The sequence below is a fragment of the Ursus maritimus genome, unplaced genomic scaffold, assembly GCF_017311325.1.
Source record: "Ursus maritimus isolate PB19 unplaced genomic scaffold, ASM1731132v1 scaffold_26, whole genome shotgun sequence".
NCBI classification, from domain to species: Eukaryota; Metazoa; Chordata; class Mammalia; order Carnivora; family Ursidae; genus Ursus; species Ursus maritimus.
The window spans coordinates 29,345,366-29,364,640 of NW_024425119.1; the positions used below are offsets into that span (position 1 = coordinate 29,345,366).

At 37.5% G+C, this 19,275-nt stretch overlaps 1 protein-coding gene across 1 annotated transcript in view; it reads right to left on the reverse strand.

Annotated features, from left to right (window-relative positions):
- The window catches only part of PKP2 (plakophilin 2), an 89,810-nt gene that overhangs the window by 41,533 nt on the left and 29,002 nt on the right, over window positions 1-19,275 (reverse strand). Inside the window, exon 5 of the mRNA XM_040642332.1 lies at window positions 6,097-6,304. Coding sequence (XP_040498266.1) covers window positions 6,097-6,304 — 208 coding nt within the window. The remainder of the gene's footprint in view (window positions 1-6,096; window positions 6,305-19,275) is intronic.

Consider the following 19,275-nt stretch of genomic DNA (forward strand, 5'->3'; position numbering starts at 1 on the left):
GTGTCAGTATAATTTTTGAATTTTTAATGTAGGATATCGTATAGAAATGTCATGCCTGCCAAATTTTTATATGGCACAAAGCTAGGAAGGAGCTTAGTGTTCACTAGAGATTCGGGATTATATATACTTAGACACTCCCCCTACCTGTACATACAAAATCAATAAAGGACCAGTTATAAATTGGGAAAATATGTATGACAATAAGAGGTTAATATCCTTAATAGAGTTCTTATAAATCACTAAAGATTCAATTGCTAGTAGAAAAATTAACCCAAGCTAAAAAACATTATTATCTACTATACATAGGAAAGCATTTTCTCTAGTAATGAAAGAAATGCAACTTTAACAGCTAGATATCATTTTTTTGTGACTATAAGAAGGCGAAACCAGAACTAATGAGTAGAAAATTCTAGGGGAAAAGATTCTGGCTCACTGAAAATATAAACTTCTAAGAGAGCTTTGAAGAAAACAGAAAGATCTGCTTGTAAGATTCAGCTGTCACTGGGGCTGATAAAAATGAGCTCATCCTTAATGAAAACGCTGACAAGGGTTTTTTTTCTTTTTTTTCTTTTTTTATCCCAAAGCTAGAGAGTTACACAGACTAGCAGTTTCCAAATGAACCTAGTGGCATATCAGAATCACATATTCCTGGGCCACATCCCAAATTTACTGGCCAGAATCTCATGATGGATCTTAGGAATCTGTATTTTAAAAATGATTCCCAGCACCTGGCTGGCTCAGTGGGTAGAGCATACGACTCTAGATCCCAGGGTCATGAGTTCGAACCCCACACTGGGCGAAAAGATTACTTAAAATGATTCCCATTTCTGGCACTGAGAAATGAATGGACCAGATGACCCCTGATAGAGGTTCCTTTCAATGACTTGATTCTAGATACCCTGAGATAGTATTAGGTTTTAGGTTTTCATTGGTCTGACCTTTAACTTCTGGTTAATTTATTCATAGCACCTAGATCTCTATTATAGTTCTTTGTTGCAGCTGATAAGCCTGTCATTTTCTATCACTAAGTTCTCATTTGAGCCAAAAAGAAAGAGAAATGGATTCTGGTAAGGACATACTTTGAATAATTAGCACTTATAACAGAGATAATAATAACTGCATTATCCAGAAATTTATTGCCAACTGTGATATTTGTAAAAAAAAAAAATAGCTAACTTTAGTAAAGGGACCTTATAAGATATTAAAATCCATGTTTTATTAATATTGCCCTTTAGGACTAGAAATACAATTATTTAACAGAGTCTGCATGACACTTGGGCAGCAAAAATTGCAAGCATTATGATTAAATGAATCCCTGTTATCAGTGCAGAAGGAGGAGGAGCAGGAGGAGAAAAAGGGGAACTAGTGTGTTTAACCTCGTTTTGCAAAGTGATCACAGAACAGGAGGATTTTTTTTTTTTTAAGTAATTTCCCTTGCATGTATATACTCTTTTCACCTAAGTTTTGTAAATCTTACCTGAAGTACCACACTATTGCAAAGGCCATTTATTCCAAGTTATATATGAACCCAAGGTAACTTTTTGCACGTTACAAATGCAGAAAAAAATAACATACATTTATTTTTAAAAGGTAATGAATATTTTACAGTAAAATGTTTCTGCTATTAAAAAACAGCAATCCAATTACATATTTCCATAAAATGTGCAGAGGTCAATATGCATTTTCAACAAATCTCATCATCATCCCGACCCTTCCTTATGTAACATGCAGAAGGACAAGAATCTCCTGCTTCATTCTTCCCAAGGCAGAGCCCTACTCACTCCTGAAAGTGCTCATTACTCAGTGACCCTGAAGATGAACCTCTGAGATCAGTATGTACTGTTCTCATTTCGATTAAAGTACACTACCACGCTCGCTTGGTAAGGGAGGGGAACAATCTCACAGAGGGAAAGTCTTTGATCCTGAAGTCTTTTCATCTGAAAAGGAAAGAGCTTCCCTCCTAGGCTGGTACTGAAAAAGCCAGGAAGGTCAGTGAGTTGATGTTCTCTCCCAAATGAACAAAGCTCTGGGGCTTCTTTTATGCATATATAGAAATCAGATGGTTAACTGTTTTATATCTTGGCCAGAAAAATCAGGGTCTTACCAGAAAACACACTTCATTCTCTTATTTGTGTGTAATCTAGATATTCCCAGGTCACAAGTCTCTCTCTCTTTTTTCAAAGAATTAATTAATTTATTTATTTATTTATTTTTAAAGATTTTTAAAAAAATTTATTTGAGAGGGAGCGAGGGAGCACGACAGAAATCAAGCAAGAGTAAGGAGGAGGGGCAGAGGCAGAGGGAGAAGCAGGCTCCCCAGTGAGCAGAGAGCTGGATCTCAGGACCCTGAGCTCATGACCTGAGCTGTAAGGGAGACGCTTAACTGGCTGAGCCACCCAGGCACTCACAAGTCTCTTTCACATATTCAATCAGACAGCCACAGTTGTTGAGAAACTTAGAGGAGTAGCACTGTTGTTATTGCATACAGCCACAAATGAAGTAAGTGGCATCCTAATATTAAAGGATGCAGAAGTAGTTCTTTAGAAGCCCCTTCTTTCACAACTCCGCTGGGGGGATGGCAGGAGACAGGGAGTAAGGTATGATGGGATGGCATCTGAAAATGCTTCAGAAGAAAAGATGCCTTTTGAGAGGGTCCACCAGGTGGTCAAGGTGTGGAAAGGATTCTAGTCCAAGAAACGGCAGAGACAAAGATACCAAGACATGGAACAGACCAGCTAATCCTCCAGGATTTCAGAAGCTGGGCTGGAAGGGTATGAAAGGAGACACTGCTGCCCACGGTTACCAGGCTCACGTCATAAAATTAATTGTGTGGCATACTCCACAGTATGGACTATCTTAGACGTAATGGGGCAGTATTTTCATATGAGAAAGAAATAACTAGGAGCAGAATGGTGGATCGAGTGGGAATGCGCAATACTGAATCAGAGGGTGGGTAAGAAGTGACTGCAACAGACCAGTGGCGTGAAGAGGACCGAAGCACGTCAGTGGTAAGTGGAGAGAGAGGAAAGCTCAGAGAGGAGTGAAGGAGCTCTCTGATCTGCGATTCTTAAAGACAAGCCCTTTCCCAAAGTGTAAAAATGAGTCACTCTCTGCCCCAAAAGCAGTGGGTGGGAGCCACTTTCATGGAGCAAAACACCCAGATAAAGCTAGATTCTGGGCCTTGTGCTCCGCTAGCTGTGTAATCCTGGGCGATCTACTTCTCCCTGCTGCGTGTCACACTGATCATGTGGAAATCATCAATAATGCCTTATGGAGATGTCAGGGGGCACAAAGATGAAAAATGGAAAGTCCTAACTTGTGACTAGCCTGTAAAAGGGGCTCAATTATAAGATGTTCACCAAATAGACAAGGAAAGATTCACATATATTGTTGTTCGCTTTGTGTTTCTAAACAAAGATCAGACATATCTACATTAAGTCAACAGTTTATTTCTGAGGCCCTGAAAGCACTTACTTGGCTGTTCTATTAATAGAGCTAAAGGAAGTTATTTGGAAGGATTTGTATCAAACATTCAAGCATCAACTCAATTCAATTAGCATGTAATGAGCACCCTCTGGTAGGGGTGTTTGGCTTGTTCTAGAAATCCTGAGAACTGCACAATAAACCTCCATTTATCAGCTCTGTAGATTATCTAAAGATAACTGAATAAGGTTTCTATGGCATTAATACCACAGAACGCTCTCTGACCGTAGTTTCCTACTGCCTAAACAAAAGAAGAGGAAGTGTGGTTCAATGGATTACTTCCTTGACACACACCCACAAATCCTCCCAAGCTCTCTAGCTACAATACGCCCTAACCTCAATACTCTATTATCCAACTCCCTCTAAATGACCAGCAGCTTCTTTTTGCTTCTTCGCTTTGCTAATGATGTTCACGTTGCTGGGAATAACTTTCACTCTCCTTCAAAACACCAGTCCAAAGAGTATCCTATGCTTCTTTTAAAGTCCACAAGGAAACATACCTCCTTTGTGAAGTCTTTTTTCGACTGTAAAACAGTGTATCTGTTTGATTCTCTCTTATGGTTGTCATTACTATGTTTTAATGAAGGAAATGTTAGGTTCTAATTATGAGGTTTGGTTTTTTTTTTTTTTTTTAAAGTACCAACCATTACATAATCGTTCATGTTTTAGTAGAGGGAAAAGAACATCTATAGCCTCTCTAGACTGATTCTCATTCCCTGGCACTTGAAGGCAGCCTTGTAAATGCCGGCTGAATGAACGAATGAATCAATGAATGAGTGAGATCACTCTTAATTTCTGTACGTATTTTAATATAAGTCATAAATACGGAAGGAAATTTCTCATGGGACATGACAGCATGCTGGCAGAAGGGCAGCATAGTACAGTCCTTCATAAAGTTTTATAAAATTAAAATATATCAAGATAGAAAAATATGTGATTATTTTAAGATATAAATGAGCAGAGAAGATAGAATGACAACATTTCTGCAGAAAAAAAGAATGACAACATTTCTACAGAAAAAAAGAACTGTTGAAGGTGCCTGGGAGACTCAGTCAGTTAAGCGTCGGCTCAGGTCTTGATCCCGGGATCCTAGGATAGAGCCCCGAGTCGGGCTCCCTGCTCAGCCTCAGGGAGTCTGCTCCTCCCCCACTCCCTCCCCATCTCCTGCTTGTGCTCTATCTTGCGGGCACACACACTCTCTCTCTCTAACAAATAAATAAATCCTTAAATTCAAAAAAAAAAGAAAAAAGAACTGTTGTATGGTAAAGGGGACATGGCAGAAGTATAGAACATATTCAATTTAAAATATTTGTGAAATACCTCCTCTTAAAATAAATAACACTGTCAAGCATTATTACTTAAAAATACTTTTCTAGGATATATTAAAAAGTGTTAACTTCTTTGGGCCTTCTTTTTCTCATCTATAAAAGTGAGATTTAATCACCCAATAATACCTAAAAATACCTCAAAACCTTTCCGTGATAATTAAATTAAAAATGTATGTTTCCCACCTGGGCCACTGAAGCTACTTAATTAAAGTTTCCCCAGGGCAATCCTACTGACAATCGCAGTCTGTAATGTAGCAGGGAGCACCAGCAGGGAGCTGATGGTGATGGCGAGGAGGATGAGCTTAGGGAGGGCACGTATTGCATGGAGCACTGGGTGTTATACGCAACTAATGAATCATGGAACTTTACATCAAAAACCAGGGATGTACTGTATGGTGACTAACATAATATAATAAAAAGATATTATTATAAAAAAAAAGGCACCGATGAACGATTTTCTCCTCTACTGCATGTACTATTCATTTAAATGAATCTAGGTCTCTCTTCTCCACGTTTCAAGGATTACTAAAACTGTTGCTTTAATGCTATCAGACTATTTCATCCTTCTAATCTCTTGGGCAGAAAGAAGATATTTATTTGTGCAAATCAGTATTTTGAAATATAAAGTAGAGAACTAAAAAAAAAACCACATCCAGCCACTCTCATCTTTTTCTCTTTTTTTTAGGGTGCAGGGGTGGGTGGGCTAGGGAGCAGGTATTTTGAGGGGTCCAGGCAATGGAAAGATTGGGGAACAACACTTCTTGTATTCTGACTATTTGATTAAATTGACCCTCTACGTTCGGGCACTATTTGACTTCCTGACTTGCTTTCTTTGAATAGATCCAGGGAGTGGATTATTGAGTATTAATAAAAATAACTGGGTGTGGTTCCTATTGAGTTTCTTCAGAATGCATGCCTTGGACACCCCAAGACAATACTCACACCTCACACGTCCTCAACTACACAGCTGGCTGTTAGTAAACTGATGCATGATTTCCAGGCAGCGTGTCTTGCAAAGTTGTTTTAAAAACATGTAGTCAAAGTCACAGTTTTTAATGAAAAATACTGAGCAAAAGCCTCAAAACAATTTCTCCTTCAGAAAAAAAGGAATTCAAACTTGACCTGAATCTGTGGTCTAACTCAGCAGGGTGACAATGTGCCTTGAAAGCCACCTCTCAGATAATGATGAGCCCGTCAATCATTGGTTCTGGGAAGCTTAAGAAAAAACAGATGGCATAACATATCCAGCTGGGGTACCCTGTTCTACATATTCCATAAACACTACCTGTTATTTGCTTTTTAGTCTCCAAGTCTCTGGTTTGCTTCAGCACCTGGAGCAGCCGAGGTACCCCATTGAGTTCAGCTACCTCCAACTTGTTGTCATTGTCTTCAAATACCAAGTTTCTCAAGGCCCCACACACGGCTCGCTGAACATCTTCATTCTGAACTTTTAGGAGCTGCAGCAGCTTGGGGATGCCACGAAGCTGATTAACCTGGGGAAGAAGCGGATGTGTATTTCAGGTATTTATTCTGATGTGGCGTTAAAGACATTGGTTGTAATATGAATGAACAGATGAAGTTCACTAATGTGGATTGGAACTCCCACCAAACAACAACAGAGACACAACCGGAGACTCACAGCATACAGCACACACCTGCTATAAGGCAGTACTTCTCACAGAGGAGCTAACAATAAATTTGAGAAGACTGAAACCTAGGAGATAATTGAAGGGGAAAGGAAAGTGACAGGAGGTGGGTAAATGACAGTGAAGTGGATAGAAAGAGTTAAGTTATAAAAGCCTTAAGCATAATGAAGATGAACAGACTTGGGAATGCAAGGAATGAGGAGTTTTATGGACGAACAGCCCATTACATGAGTGCTTTTTTCCAGGACAGAATTTTACAGTCAATATAAACAAACAGATCTCACCTTCATTAATGGTAGAAATAAAGATTCACTTACCATAGCAACAGTAGTAGCAACGCAAACTAATCCTAAATGCCAGCTATTTTTATGATCAATTGCTTTGGGTATTTAAAAAGATTTATATAAAAATTATGCAAGCATTTTCATTTCAGCAAATAATATAACTTTACACTTTTTGAGATGCTATTTTAAAAATATTTCTCCTATCCAAATATGCAAGGAAGAATGTGCTGTCTGTTACAGAAAGGGCCAGAACAAGGAACAGAAAAATAGATGGTTTAGGGGCGCCTGGGTGGCACAGCGGTTAAGCGTCTGCCTTCGGCTCAGGGCGTGATCCTGGCGTTATGGGATCGAGCCCCACATCAGGCTCCTCCGCTATGAGCCTGCTTCTTCCTCTCCCGCTCCCCCTGCTTGTGTTCCCTCTCTCGCTGGCTGTCTCTCTCTCTGTCGAATAAATAAATAAAATCTTAAAAAAAAAAAAAAAAAGCTGTTAGAAAAATAGATGGTTTAGATTCTGAAATGGATGGTTGTTCAAGAAGAGGTCAATAATGGCAATCTGAGCAAAGTGATATTCTATTTCAGGCTGCAAATATTATCTAAAAAAATCAAGAGGTGGACACGGGGTTGCTGAAGAAAAATGTTAAGTTGAGGACTGAGGGCTGAGTGTGGAGCCTGATGCAGGGCTCGATCTCACAACCCTGAGATCATGACCTGAGCCAAAACCAAGAGTCTGATGCTTAACCAACTGAGCCACCCAGGCAACCCCAGAAATTTTTAGTAAGAACTTTTGGTAAAGATCTCAGTCATTTTCACCATCTTAATGCAGAAATTTTTAGGACATAACTGTTGTTGTGAATGGGCAGGAGTTTCCCTTTCAGATCAAGTTCATCACCTACAAATGATGCCCTAACTGCACAACAGTTCATGCTCCGGGGCCCCATAACACCTCTTCATATTTTCTATGTGTCATCAAACTCCAGCTTCCCTTTCATAGACAGATAAATGGTATTTAAGACATAATCTTCCAATGTGACATCTTCCTTTGTTAGGATTGGAAAGAAGACTAGCAAGGCAAGAATAAAAGTCAAGGCTTGAAAATAATAACCATAATAATAATAATAAAACACAGATAAGGCTTCCTTTACCCACTTCCAGGTGTTAAGAGTTTTATATATGTTTTCCAATTAATAGCTTGTTAAGAACCTTAATAGATTAAATACTCTTGGGGCCCCTGGGTGGTTCAGTTGGCTAAGCATCTGACTCTTGATTTAGGCTCAGGTTGTGATCTCAGGATTGTGGGGTCCTGCCCCCCATTAGGCTCCATGTTGGGCATGGAGCCCTGCTTAAGATTCTCTCTCTCTTCTTCTCCTTCTGTCCACCCCCCCACTCCTTAAAAGAGACAGAGAGAGAGAGAAGTAGTCTTTTGGTGCCTTTAAGGCTTCACTGGTAGTAATGAGGAGGACCACTTCCAGTTATTGCTCCCTTCAGAGGAGCCATTCGTTTGCAGAACAGGACACAGTTGGTAGACTGGTCACAGCAATTTTGTTGGGCTATGTCTAGAGCCATTCTTATATATTTGTGTGACAACGCTAATGAGAAAGATTTCCTAGCTATCAATTAATTCTGGTCCCACAGATCATCTATTTGCTCACTTCATCTATTTCCATTATTACACTTCTTTAAAAGCAGAAAGGCACACTTTATTTTAAAATAGACTGTAACTCACATGTTTCCCTAATTCCATCAATTTCTATTTCATAGTTAGGTTTTAAAGTGGTTAAATGTATACTCTGTAAACTTCATAAATGCCAGTTATGCTAAATCTTCACACGAGCAGTATAAACATCAGGTGCGAAAAGAAAATCCTGTTTGTCCTGAAGGTAGTCTAAACTTTAGAAATATTTTATTGCTTACTTTATAATTTATAAGTTGCCTTCTTCAAAATATGATGCGAAGTGGCTTACTGGCCATATTGCATTTCCAGATGCGATTACAGAATTAGCCAAAGTGGCATATGGAAGCCTCCACTGACCTGATTGGGGGGGGGGGTGGCGGAAGACAGGCTTTCCTTCCCCTGTCACCTCTACCCCTTTGGCTTTCAGCACTTGCTCCAGCCCTGAAAGAAGGCACTGCAGACACACCATGCTCAGATAAAGGCTGAAATCTGCTGCAGCTCTAGTTACTGTAGAATTTGAGTCTCTAGTGTCTAGCACCTAGCCCAAATTGAAAAATAGACTTTAATTACTTTTATCCATTTTTATCAAGCAGAATGATACAAAATCAAGATCAAATGTTGATGATATTCTCCTTATTGGATATAACTAGAAGGACGGTTGGTGACGGATTCTGTTCATTAGGACCAATATCAAATGTACTGTCCTTGCCCCCTTTAAATTCAGGGAAGCAGATGGGACCAGAGAGGTTGCATGTGTTTCCCAGTTATACTGAATCCTCAGGGGATTTGTTCGTCCTTTTGGGGAAAGGAGACAAGAAACAGACTAACATGAATGTCTCAGAACTTCAAAAGAGCTTTCATTTGAGATGGTTTCTAAATATATGGAAGGGCTCTATTCTGATTCTCTTTCCTGCCAACTATAAAATAAAAGATGAGGATTTCTGGTGGCAAATGAGCAGAGGGAACAGACTGACTCCTTTGGGGCAAGAGCTCCCTTATGCCCTGGTGCCTTTGCTCTCTTTTTCTTTCCCGTCTGGAACGCTCTGACCACTATGCCTCACTTCCGGCAAAGCCCCACTCATTTTGCATGAGCAGGCTCAAATGTCACCTCCGTGAAATGTCACTCCCCTTCTCTCTTTTCTTCCCATTAGAATTAATCACTCCCTGCAAATTGGTATAAACTTTCAGGAAGGCAATTGGCAATATGTGTCAAAAACTTTAAAAATATTCTCTTCTAATAACCTTCACTAGGAAATAAATTGAAATGCACACACACATAATTGTAACTACATTATTTATAATAGTGAAAAATTTGAAACCATAAATGTCCAACAAAAGGGAAGACTGGTTAATGATTGTCACATATCCTTATGTTGAAGTTTCCATGGGAGAGGCAGAGCAATGTTAGAACCGACCCATATTTTATTAGTCATTATAGTTCCCTCACCAGTCAAATGGAGATTATCTAAGATTAACAATCTGCATGCAGGGTATATAGTATTCACTCAGCACACGGTAGCTACTACTATCATCGTTAGTATGCCACCATTAATATGAGGTATGCAAAATATTGCTAATGTTATGACAAAGTGCTTATGATACAGTGTTCCTGAAAAGAACTGTATAAAATATCTATGTTTTGCCATTCAAACACAGACATAAAGAAGGAAATGAAATTAGGGAGTTTGGAAGAAATGAAGGGCATATGAGTTATGAAAGCAGCTTGTTATTTTGTATTTTTTTTAAAACAAGAAGCATGTATTTGTGCATATTTTTAAAAATCACACAAAAACCCCCTACAAAGCTATATATTCGAGTATAGCTATGTACATAAATGCATTTAAGAAGTCAGAGAACAAAAATGATAACAAGAGTGGGAATTGTGGGTATGTTTTTTCTTTTTTCTTACTTTCTCAAATTCTGAGTAATGAATTCATATAAGTTTATAATAAGATTCTGCAAGACAGTTATGGCAGTCAATACTTCAGTGATGAGATCTGAAGCAGGCATACAAATAAGGTCAGTTTTAGACGGTCTTGCAGATTAAATTAAGGGGTTTGTCCTTTCTCCCACAGGCAAGGGGGGCAGCTATTGGAAAGGTCTCCCTTGGTGCTCTGAGGCGACTATCAGAAGTGGTTAAGAATGGAGGAAGGGAAATGAACCAGGAAGCAGCTGGATTAAACATCGTGATAGTAGCACTGAGTGGGGGAGGGAAAGATGTGGGTAGATTCAAGACACTTTTAGTAGCAGTACTAATAGATCTTAAAAACTGCATGAACATGAGTAATGTTGAGAGGTAAGAATAAAAGAAAGTTCAAAGTCTCTGTTCAAGTTTTTGTGTCACACCACTTGGGTGAACTACCACTCACCTACAAAGAAATAATATGCTCTGATTCATTACTTCGGGGCAGGCATTGTACCATTATCTGACTGCACTGACTGCATTCTCACAATTCCTTCTAGTAGGACTATTATTTCAACTTCAAAGGTAGGTATCCTGAGGCTAAGAGAGGTTAAATATCTTGCCCAAGGTCACTGAGATAACTAGGGTGCTGGGTTCACCCTGCCCCGAGTGACTCCTGAGAATTAACGCTCAAACCACCAAGGGTCCTGCCATCCAATCCAGTAGGAAGAACAAGTTTAGAAGGAGTGTTGGACACTAGAGAAGAAGAGCAAAAGAAGATAATGTGTTCATTTTTTGAAATGCTGATGTTGAGTTCAGGGGGATGTCCAGGAAATAAATGGACACATGGTTTGGAGCCCAGGGCAGAGACAGGGGCTGGAGATGCTATGAGTCATCAGAATCTTTATCATATGGGAACGGAAGTCGTAGGAGTGGATGAAACAGGTCAGGAGATGGTGTCGAGGGAGAAAAGTCCCAGGAAGGCATCTAAGGAACATGAACATTTAAGGGACAGGTTAAAGATAAATTTTTCACAGAAGAAACCCAAAGATGCCAGAGAGATAGAAAAAGAACCAGGAGACTCTGGGCCAAAAGAAGAAAGTTTCAAAAAGAAGAAAGAGACCAACCGTGTTAAATGGGCTGAGTCCTAATCAAATAAAATAAGGATTAAAAAGTTGCCACTGGTTTCAAAAGTTTATGATTTAGATTTTTTATCTTTATGTACACTTTGTAATTATTTTTTTAAGATTTATTTTATTTTTGAGAGAGAGAGCGCGCATGTGCATATGTGCGTATGGGGGAGGGGCAGAGGGCGAGCCCCTAGCGCCCAAGGTGGGGCTTGATCTCAAGATCCATGAGATCATGACCTGAGCTGAATCCGAGAGTCAGCTGCTTAACTGACTGAGCCACCCAGGAGCCCCTAATATTTTAAGTAATTTTTACACCCAATGTAGGGCTGGAACCCACAACCCTGAAATCAAGGGTCGCATGCTCTACTGACTGAGCCAGCCAGGTGCCCCTGTAATTGTCTTTTATACATAACTTCAAACACTATAGCACTATGCTAAATATTAGCAGGATTGTGTTAATGTTCTTGGGTTATAACATAATTCTTAAATTTTTCTACCATACATATATATTTTTAGGTTTCAGTGTGATTTTCATGTTTCATTACTCTCAAAACCAGTGTTTGTCCTAGCTTTAGAATAAGAGCCAAGAATGCAAGCACAGCATTAATCCTATATATAAGCAAAATGATATTTATAATTAAATTAGTAACTTAAGAGATGGTAGAAATCTAGCCCAACTTGAGTAACAAAAGAAAAATTCAAGTATTTCCATATTAGAAAATGAAAGCATGCATAATAATGCCCAGCTTTTTAAAATTGGAAATAGAAAAGATTTAAACATTTATCTGATTTCATCATAGAAACTTTTAGCCCAATTTCATCATAACTTTTAGCCCAATTCTCTTCACCTATATGTACAAAGAAAGTTCATTACTAGTTAAATATATATATATTTTTAAATCCTTATTCTTCCCATGGAACAAACATAGGCAAAGGGGCAGTGAGAAATAACCAATAATTATACAGCTTTTTTTTTTTTTTAAGATTTTATTTATTTATTTGACAGAGATAGAGACAGCCAGCGAGAGAGGGAACACAAGCAGACGGAGTGGGAGAGGAAGAAGCAGGCTCCTAGCAGAGGAGCCTGATGTGGGGCTCGATCCCATAACGCCAGGATCACGCCCTGAGCCGAAGGCAGACGCTTAACCGCTGTGCCACCCAGGTGCCCCTATACAGCTTTTAAAACCAAAATATTCTAGGGGCGCCTGGGTGGTGCAGTCGTTGGGCGTCAGCCTTCGGCTCAGGGCGTGATCCCGGCATTCTGGGATCGAGCCCCACATCAGGCTCCCCTGCTGGGAGCCTGCTTCTTTCTCTCCCACTCCTCCTGCTTGTGTTCCCTCTCTCTCTCTATCTCTGTCAAATAAATGGATAAAATCTTAAAAAAAAAACAAACCAAAAAATATTCTAGACATGGGGATAGGTTTTTTAAAGAAACACCTAAAATACAGATGCCATGAATAGAAATATTGACAGATTTGTCTTCGGAAGAATTTTTAAATCCTGCATGATGAAAGATGCCATAAAATGCGTAACACTGGATTATATATAATATTACGAATAGATAAAGAACTCCTACGAATCATTAAGGAGATACAGATCTTAGTAGAAAAAAACAGTCAACAGAACTCTTTTGTCTGCCTCTACTTAACTGACCTGCAGGATTACCTACATTCTTTATTCCCTCTGTGAACTCTATGGATTCAAAGCTGCTAGGTTACTAGACATTGGACTTTGAACTCTTATTTCTACTAGTTGAGTTACATGTTTTCCAAGGATAACTTAGGTGTGTTTACCAATGTATTTAGGCCAACTGTACTTGTTACTGTAATCATGTAATTTATTTACCTGTTCTGAAAATGAATGAAATATAACTGTGAAAAGAGTTCTGTCTCTCTGAGAACTGATCTGCATGCTTTGGAAAGACTAGAAAAAGGTAAACAGCTTTAAAAAGCTCTTTAATTATTTTTGGACAAAATTAATGTAAAAGACTAGGGAAAATGTAAAAATCCAGAAGGATTTGAACTCAGATGAATTAGTGCCACTAAGTTCTCATTTCACTTTAAAGAAACTAAAAATTGCAGATGATACATAATGGATATATTTTATGAAAGATTATGACAAACTGTGTAATTGTGTGTGTGTGTGGTATGTGTGTATAAATTTTTTTTCTCTGTAACTGATTAAATGACCAACTCTTAGTCTTGATTTCAAAAAACAGGAAAATTTCTACCATAAACAGATGGCTTTTTTTTTTTTTTTTTTTGCTTATTAGATTAACAAAACCAAACAATAAAGAATAATTTTGTGATGATGCATGTAAATGGGCACTGGGACACAATGTTACTGGGTTGTAAGTTTACACAATTTCAGGGAGAATTTATTAGGGAATTATTTATCAAAACTGATAATGACTCAACAGTGAGAAGGACTGGATTTGCCTACCACCTGAAACAACTTTTAAAAACAGATAAAACATGCAATGGTTTCAAGAACTGGACATGTAGCAATGATGGATAGTGATCCCTCAGGGATGGAAAACAAGCAAGGTGAGCCCCACTGCTGTCAAAGATCACTGTCTTGAGAGAGTTCTCAGGCTATAGCGTGCTGAAGGAAAACCCAAGTGGAATTCCACAAGCAGAGTGGAGAAGACAGAATGCAGAAGTAGGGATTAATTAGTCCTAGAATAAACGCTGCTCTGGTTCCACCTAAAAAATCTCAAATGCAAGATTTGAAAGGATCAAACTGTTTTCAAGTAACTACATCCTAGAACAAAGCTCAGGAATATTTACAGAAAAATAAAAATACCCAGCATCCAACAAGGAAAAATTCATAATACCTGGCATTCAATGAAAAATTTCCAGGAATGCAAATAAGAAGTGCACACAGATATGAGAATTAGCAGACAAGGTCATTCAAGCAGCTATTTTAACAGTCTTTCATATGTTCAGAAATCTTGAGGAAGGATGGAAAATGTTAGGTAGAAAAAGAAGATATAAAAAAAAGACTGAGATTTAACTTTTAGAGAGGAAAACGATAATTTATGAACTGAAAAAAACAAACAAATCCAAATGAGATTGCAGAAGAAAGGATCAGTGAATTTATTTATTTATTTATTTATTATTATTTTTTTAAAGATTTTATTTATTTGACAGAGATAGAGACAGCCAGTGAGAGAGGGAACACAAGCAGGGGGAATGGGAGAGGAAGAAGCAGGCTCACAGCAGAGGAGCCTGATGTGGGGCTCGATCCCGTAACGCCGGGATCACGCCCTGAGCCGAAGGCAGGCGCTTAACCGCTATGCCACCCAGGCGCCCCAGGATCAGTGAATTTAAAGCATAGCAACTAAGCAGATCTAAAAGGAAACATACAGGGGAAAAAAAAAACTAGAGAAAAAGAATAGAGTATGGATGAGCTATGAGACAACTTCGAGCAGCCAAATATGTATGTAAAAAGTTCCCAAAGGAAGGACAGAAAAAATATTTGAACAATTAATGGTTGAAAAATCCAACCAAAACTGCAAAATTTGATGAAAAGTAAAAAATCTAAAAATTTAAGAAACTCAGTGAACTCTCAAGCACAAGAAACCTAAGGAAATCTACACCAAAGCACACTGTGACCAAACTGCTCAATATTAGTGATGAAGAGAAAACCTTAAAAGCAGCTTGGGTGGGCGGAGAGAGACACAGTATGCACAGAGGAACAATAAAGATGATAGATCATTTTTTGCCTGAAGAAACACAAGTGAAAAGCAACAACTTTCAAGTACTGGAATAAAAAACTGTCAACCTAGGAATCTACTGCTAGTGAAATCTCAAGAGCAAAGACGAAATTCCTTTTCAGACATACAAAAGCTGAAATAGTTAATAACCAGGAGACCTGTACTAGAATAAATGTTAAAGAAAAATTCTTTAGGCAATGGGAAATAACAGATAACATCTACAAAAAAAAAAAAAAAAAAATGAAGACCACCAGAACGACTTAGATGAAATGGATAGTCTTCAAACTGCACAAACTACCAAAGTTCGCTGGGAAGAGTACATAGCCCCAAATGCCCTGTATCACTAAAGAAACTGAATTTATAGTTAAGAACCTAGCTAGCCTCCTTACTGCAGTAGGCAGTGTTTCAATCTCATGCTCTGAAGGCCCTGAGTATAGTTAAGAACCTCCCACAAGAAAACTTCAGGTCCAATTAGCTTCACTGGTGAATTCTACCAAACATTTAAGTTTGATTATCAAACTTTCAGAGAATTGAAGAAGAGAGAACACATTCCAATGTGAAGCTAGTATTACTCTCAATCCAAAATTGGATTAAGACATTACAAGAAAAGAAAATTACAAATCAATACCCTTTATAAATATAGCTGCATAGTTGCTTTAACAGAATTTTAGCAAATCTAATTTTAAAAAGTAACAGTACATCATGACCAAGTGGGATTTATCCCAGGAAGGGATAACATTTAAAAATCAAAGTAATTTACCATATTAGCAAAATTAAGATAAATACCATAAAATATTTTAATGAGAGAATAAAGCATTTGATAAAATCCAACAACCACTCCTGAGTAAAAAACCAAAACAAAAACTCTGTAAAATTAGAGATAAAGGCAAGTTCTTCAACTTGAATGGAGATTTTTGAAAAACCTACGGCTAACATCATACTCAATAGTGAAAAGTTAAAGCTTTCCTTCTGGAGATCAGGAACAAAAGAAGGATGTCCATTCTGACCACTTTTATTCTTTTTTTTTTTTTTTAAAGATTTTATTTATTTATTCGACAGAGAGAGAGACAGCCAGCGAGAGAGGGAGCACAAGCAGGGGGAGTGGGAGAGGAAGAAGCAGGCTCATAGCGGAAGAGCCTGACGTGGGGCTCAATCCCAGGACCCCAGGATCACGCCCTGAGCCGAAGGCAGACGCTTAACCGCTGTGCCACCCAGGCGCCGCTGACCACTTTTATTCTAAATAGTACTGAAGTCCTAGTTGGTGCAATTAGACAAGAAAAAAAAATAAGCGGCATCCAAATTGGTAAGGAGAAAGTAAAACTGTCATTATTTGCAGATGACATTATATAGAGAACCCTAAAGACTCCCCCAAAGCTCTTCTAGAACTAATCAATGAATTCAGTAAAGTTGTAGGATACGATATGCAAAAATCTGTTGCATTTCTGTATACCAATAATAAACTACCAGAATTAAGAAAACAAACTCATTTACAATTGCATTAAAAAAATACCTAGGAATAAATTTAACTGAGGAAGAGAAAGATCTGTACATTAAAGATTAAAAGACAATGAAGAAAGAAACTGAAGACACAAATAAATGGAAAGATATTCCATGCTTACGGATTAGAAAAATCAATATTGTTAAAATGTCCATACTACGCAAAACAATCTACAGATTCCATGCTTCCTATCAAAATTCCAATGGTATTTTTCATAAAAATAGAACATACAATACTAAAATTTATATGGAACCACAAAAAGACCCTGACTGGCCAAATTAATCTTAAGAAGAATAAAACTGGAAGCATCACGCTTTCTGATTTCAAAACTATATTAAAAAGCTATAGTAAAAAAAAAAACCAGTATGATATTGGTATAAAAAGATGCACAGATCAATGGAATAGAATAAACACTCCAGAAATAAACCTACACATATATGGTCAATTAATTTACAACAAAGAAGCTGAGAATTCACAATGGGGAAAGGAGCGTCTCTTCAACAAACAGTGTTGGGAAAACTGGACAGCCACATGCAGAAAGAAAGAGGAAAGAAAGAAAGAAAGAAAGAAAGAAAGAAAGAAAGAAAGAAAGAAAGAAAGAAAGAAAGAAAGAAAGAAAAGAAAGAAAGAAAAGGAAAGAAAGAAAGAAAGAAAGAAAGCAAGCAAGCTGGACCACTATCTTAGACCATACACAAAAATTAACTCAAAATGCATTAAATCTTTAACATGAGACCTGAAACCATAAAACTCTTAGAAGAAAACATAGACAGTAAGCTCTTTGAAGTCAGTCTTTGCAATGAGTTTTTGGATATGACACCAAAACAAAAGGCAACAAAAGCAAAAATAAACAAGTGGAACTAGATCAAATAGAAAAGGAAACCATCACAAAATGAAAAGGGCAACCTATGGAATGGGAGAAAATATTTGCAAATCATATATCTGACAAGGGGTTAATATTCAAAATATATAAAGAACTCACATGACTCAATAACAAAACACAACAACAATCCAATTAAAAAATGGGAAGAGGATCCGAACAGATATTTTTCCAGAGAAGACATACGATGGCCAACATACAGAAAAGGTACTCAGCATTCTTAATCATCAGGGAAATGCAAATCAAAACCACCATGAGATATATCACACCTGTCAGAATGGCTGTTACCAAAAACACAAAAAAATAACAAGTGTTGGCAAGGATGTGGTGAAAAGGGAACTCTTGTGCATTGTTGGTGAGAACATAAATTGGTACAAACACTCTGAAAACATTATGGAGGTTCCTCAAAAAGTTAAGACTAGAACTACCTTATGATTCAGTAATTCTACTTCTGGGTATTTATCAGAAGGAAATGAAAACACTAACTCAAAAAGATAAACAAACTCCAATGTTTACTACAGCATTATTTACAATACCCAAGACATAGAAAAAACCTAAGTATCCGTTGATGGATGAATGGATAAGGAAAATGTGGAATATATACACAATGGAATATTATTCAGTCATAAATAAGAAGGAAATCCTGCTGTTTGCAAAAACATGGATGGACCTTGAGGGCATTATGCTGAGCGAAAGACAGTGAACAGATACTATATAATCTCACTTACATGTGAAATCTAAAAACAAACAAAAAACAAAATCAAAGATACAGAGAATAGACTGGTGGTTGCCAGAGATGGGGGGTTTGGCATGGGTGAAATGGGTGAAGGTGGTCAAAAGGTACATACTTCCAATTATAAAACAAATCATGAAGATGTAATGTACATCATGATGACTAGCTATTAATACCATATTGTATATTTGAAAGTGCTAAGAGAGTACAACTTAAAAATTCTCATTACAAGAAAAAAAATTTATAACTGAATGGTGATGGATGGTAACCAGACTTGTGATCATTTCACAATATATACATATATCATGTTGTATACCTGAAAACAATATATTTTTCTATATTACTATCAATATAACTCAATTATAACTCTAAAAAATAAGCAGGAAAAAGAAATGGTGTTAAAAATATTAAAATATAAACTTCTTCCTTCCTTTCAAAAAGAACCACATAAAACCCCCCCAGATTAAATTCCTAAAAACAAAACAAAACAAAACAAAACAAAAAAACTTACAGGTTGCACCATACTTAATAGAGAAAGAACAACCAAATGCTCCCCCCTATGATCAAGAACAGGACACGCTGACTCTTACTTCTTTTTAACACTGCACTAGAAGTTCTAACCAATACAGAAAGAAAGAAAGAAAAAAGAAATATAAGTTATCCAGACTGAAAAGGAAGAAACAAAATTGTCTTTATTAGCAGATGGCATGATATATGTAGAAAATCTGATGAATCTACAAATATTCTACTAGAGCTAAGAGTGAATTTAGTAATATTGCAGTAAAACTACAAAATACAACTGAGAGCAATTAAAGAAGACCTAAATAAATGGGTTAGGGGTCAGGTCAGGGGTCAGAAGACTCAATATTGTTTAGATGAAAATTCTCCATATATTGATCTATAGATTCAATGCAATTTCAAACAAAATCCCAGCAGTTTTTTTTTTTTATAAAGAAATAGATTCTAAAATTTATGGGACTGCAAAAGACCTAGAATAGCCAAA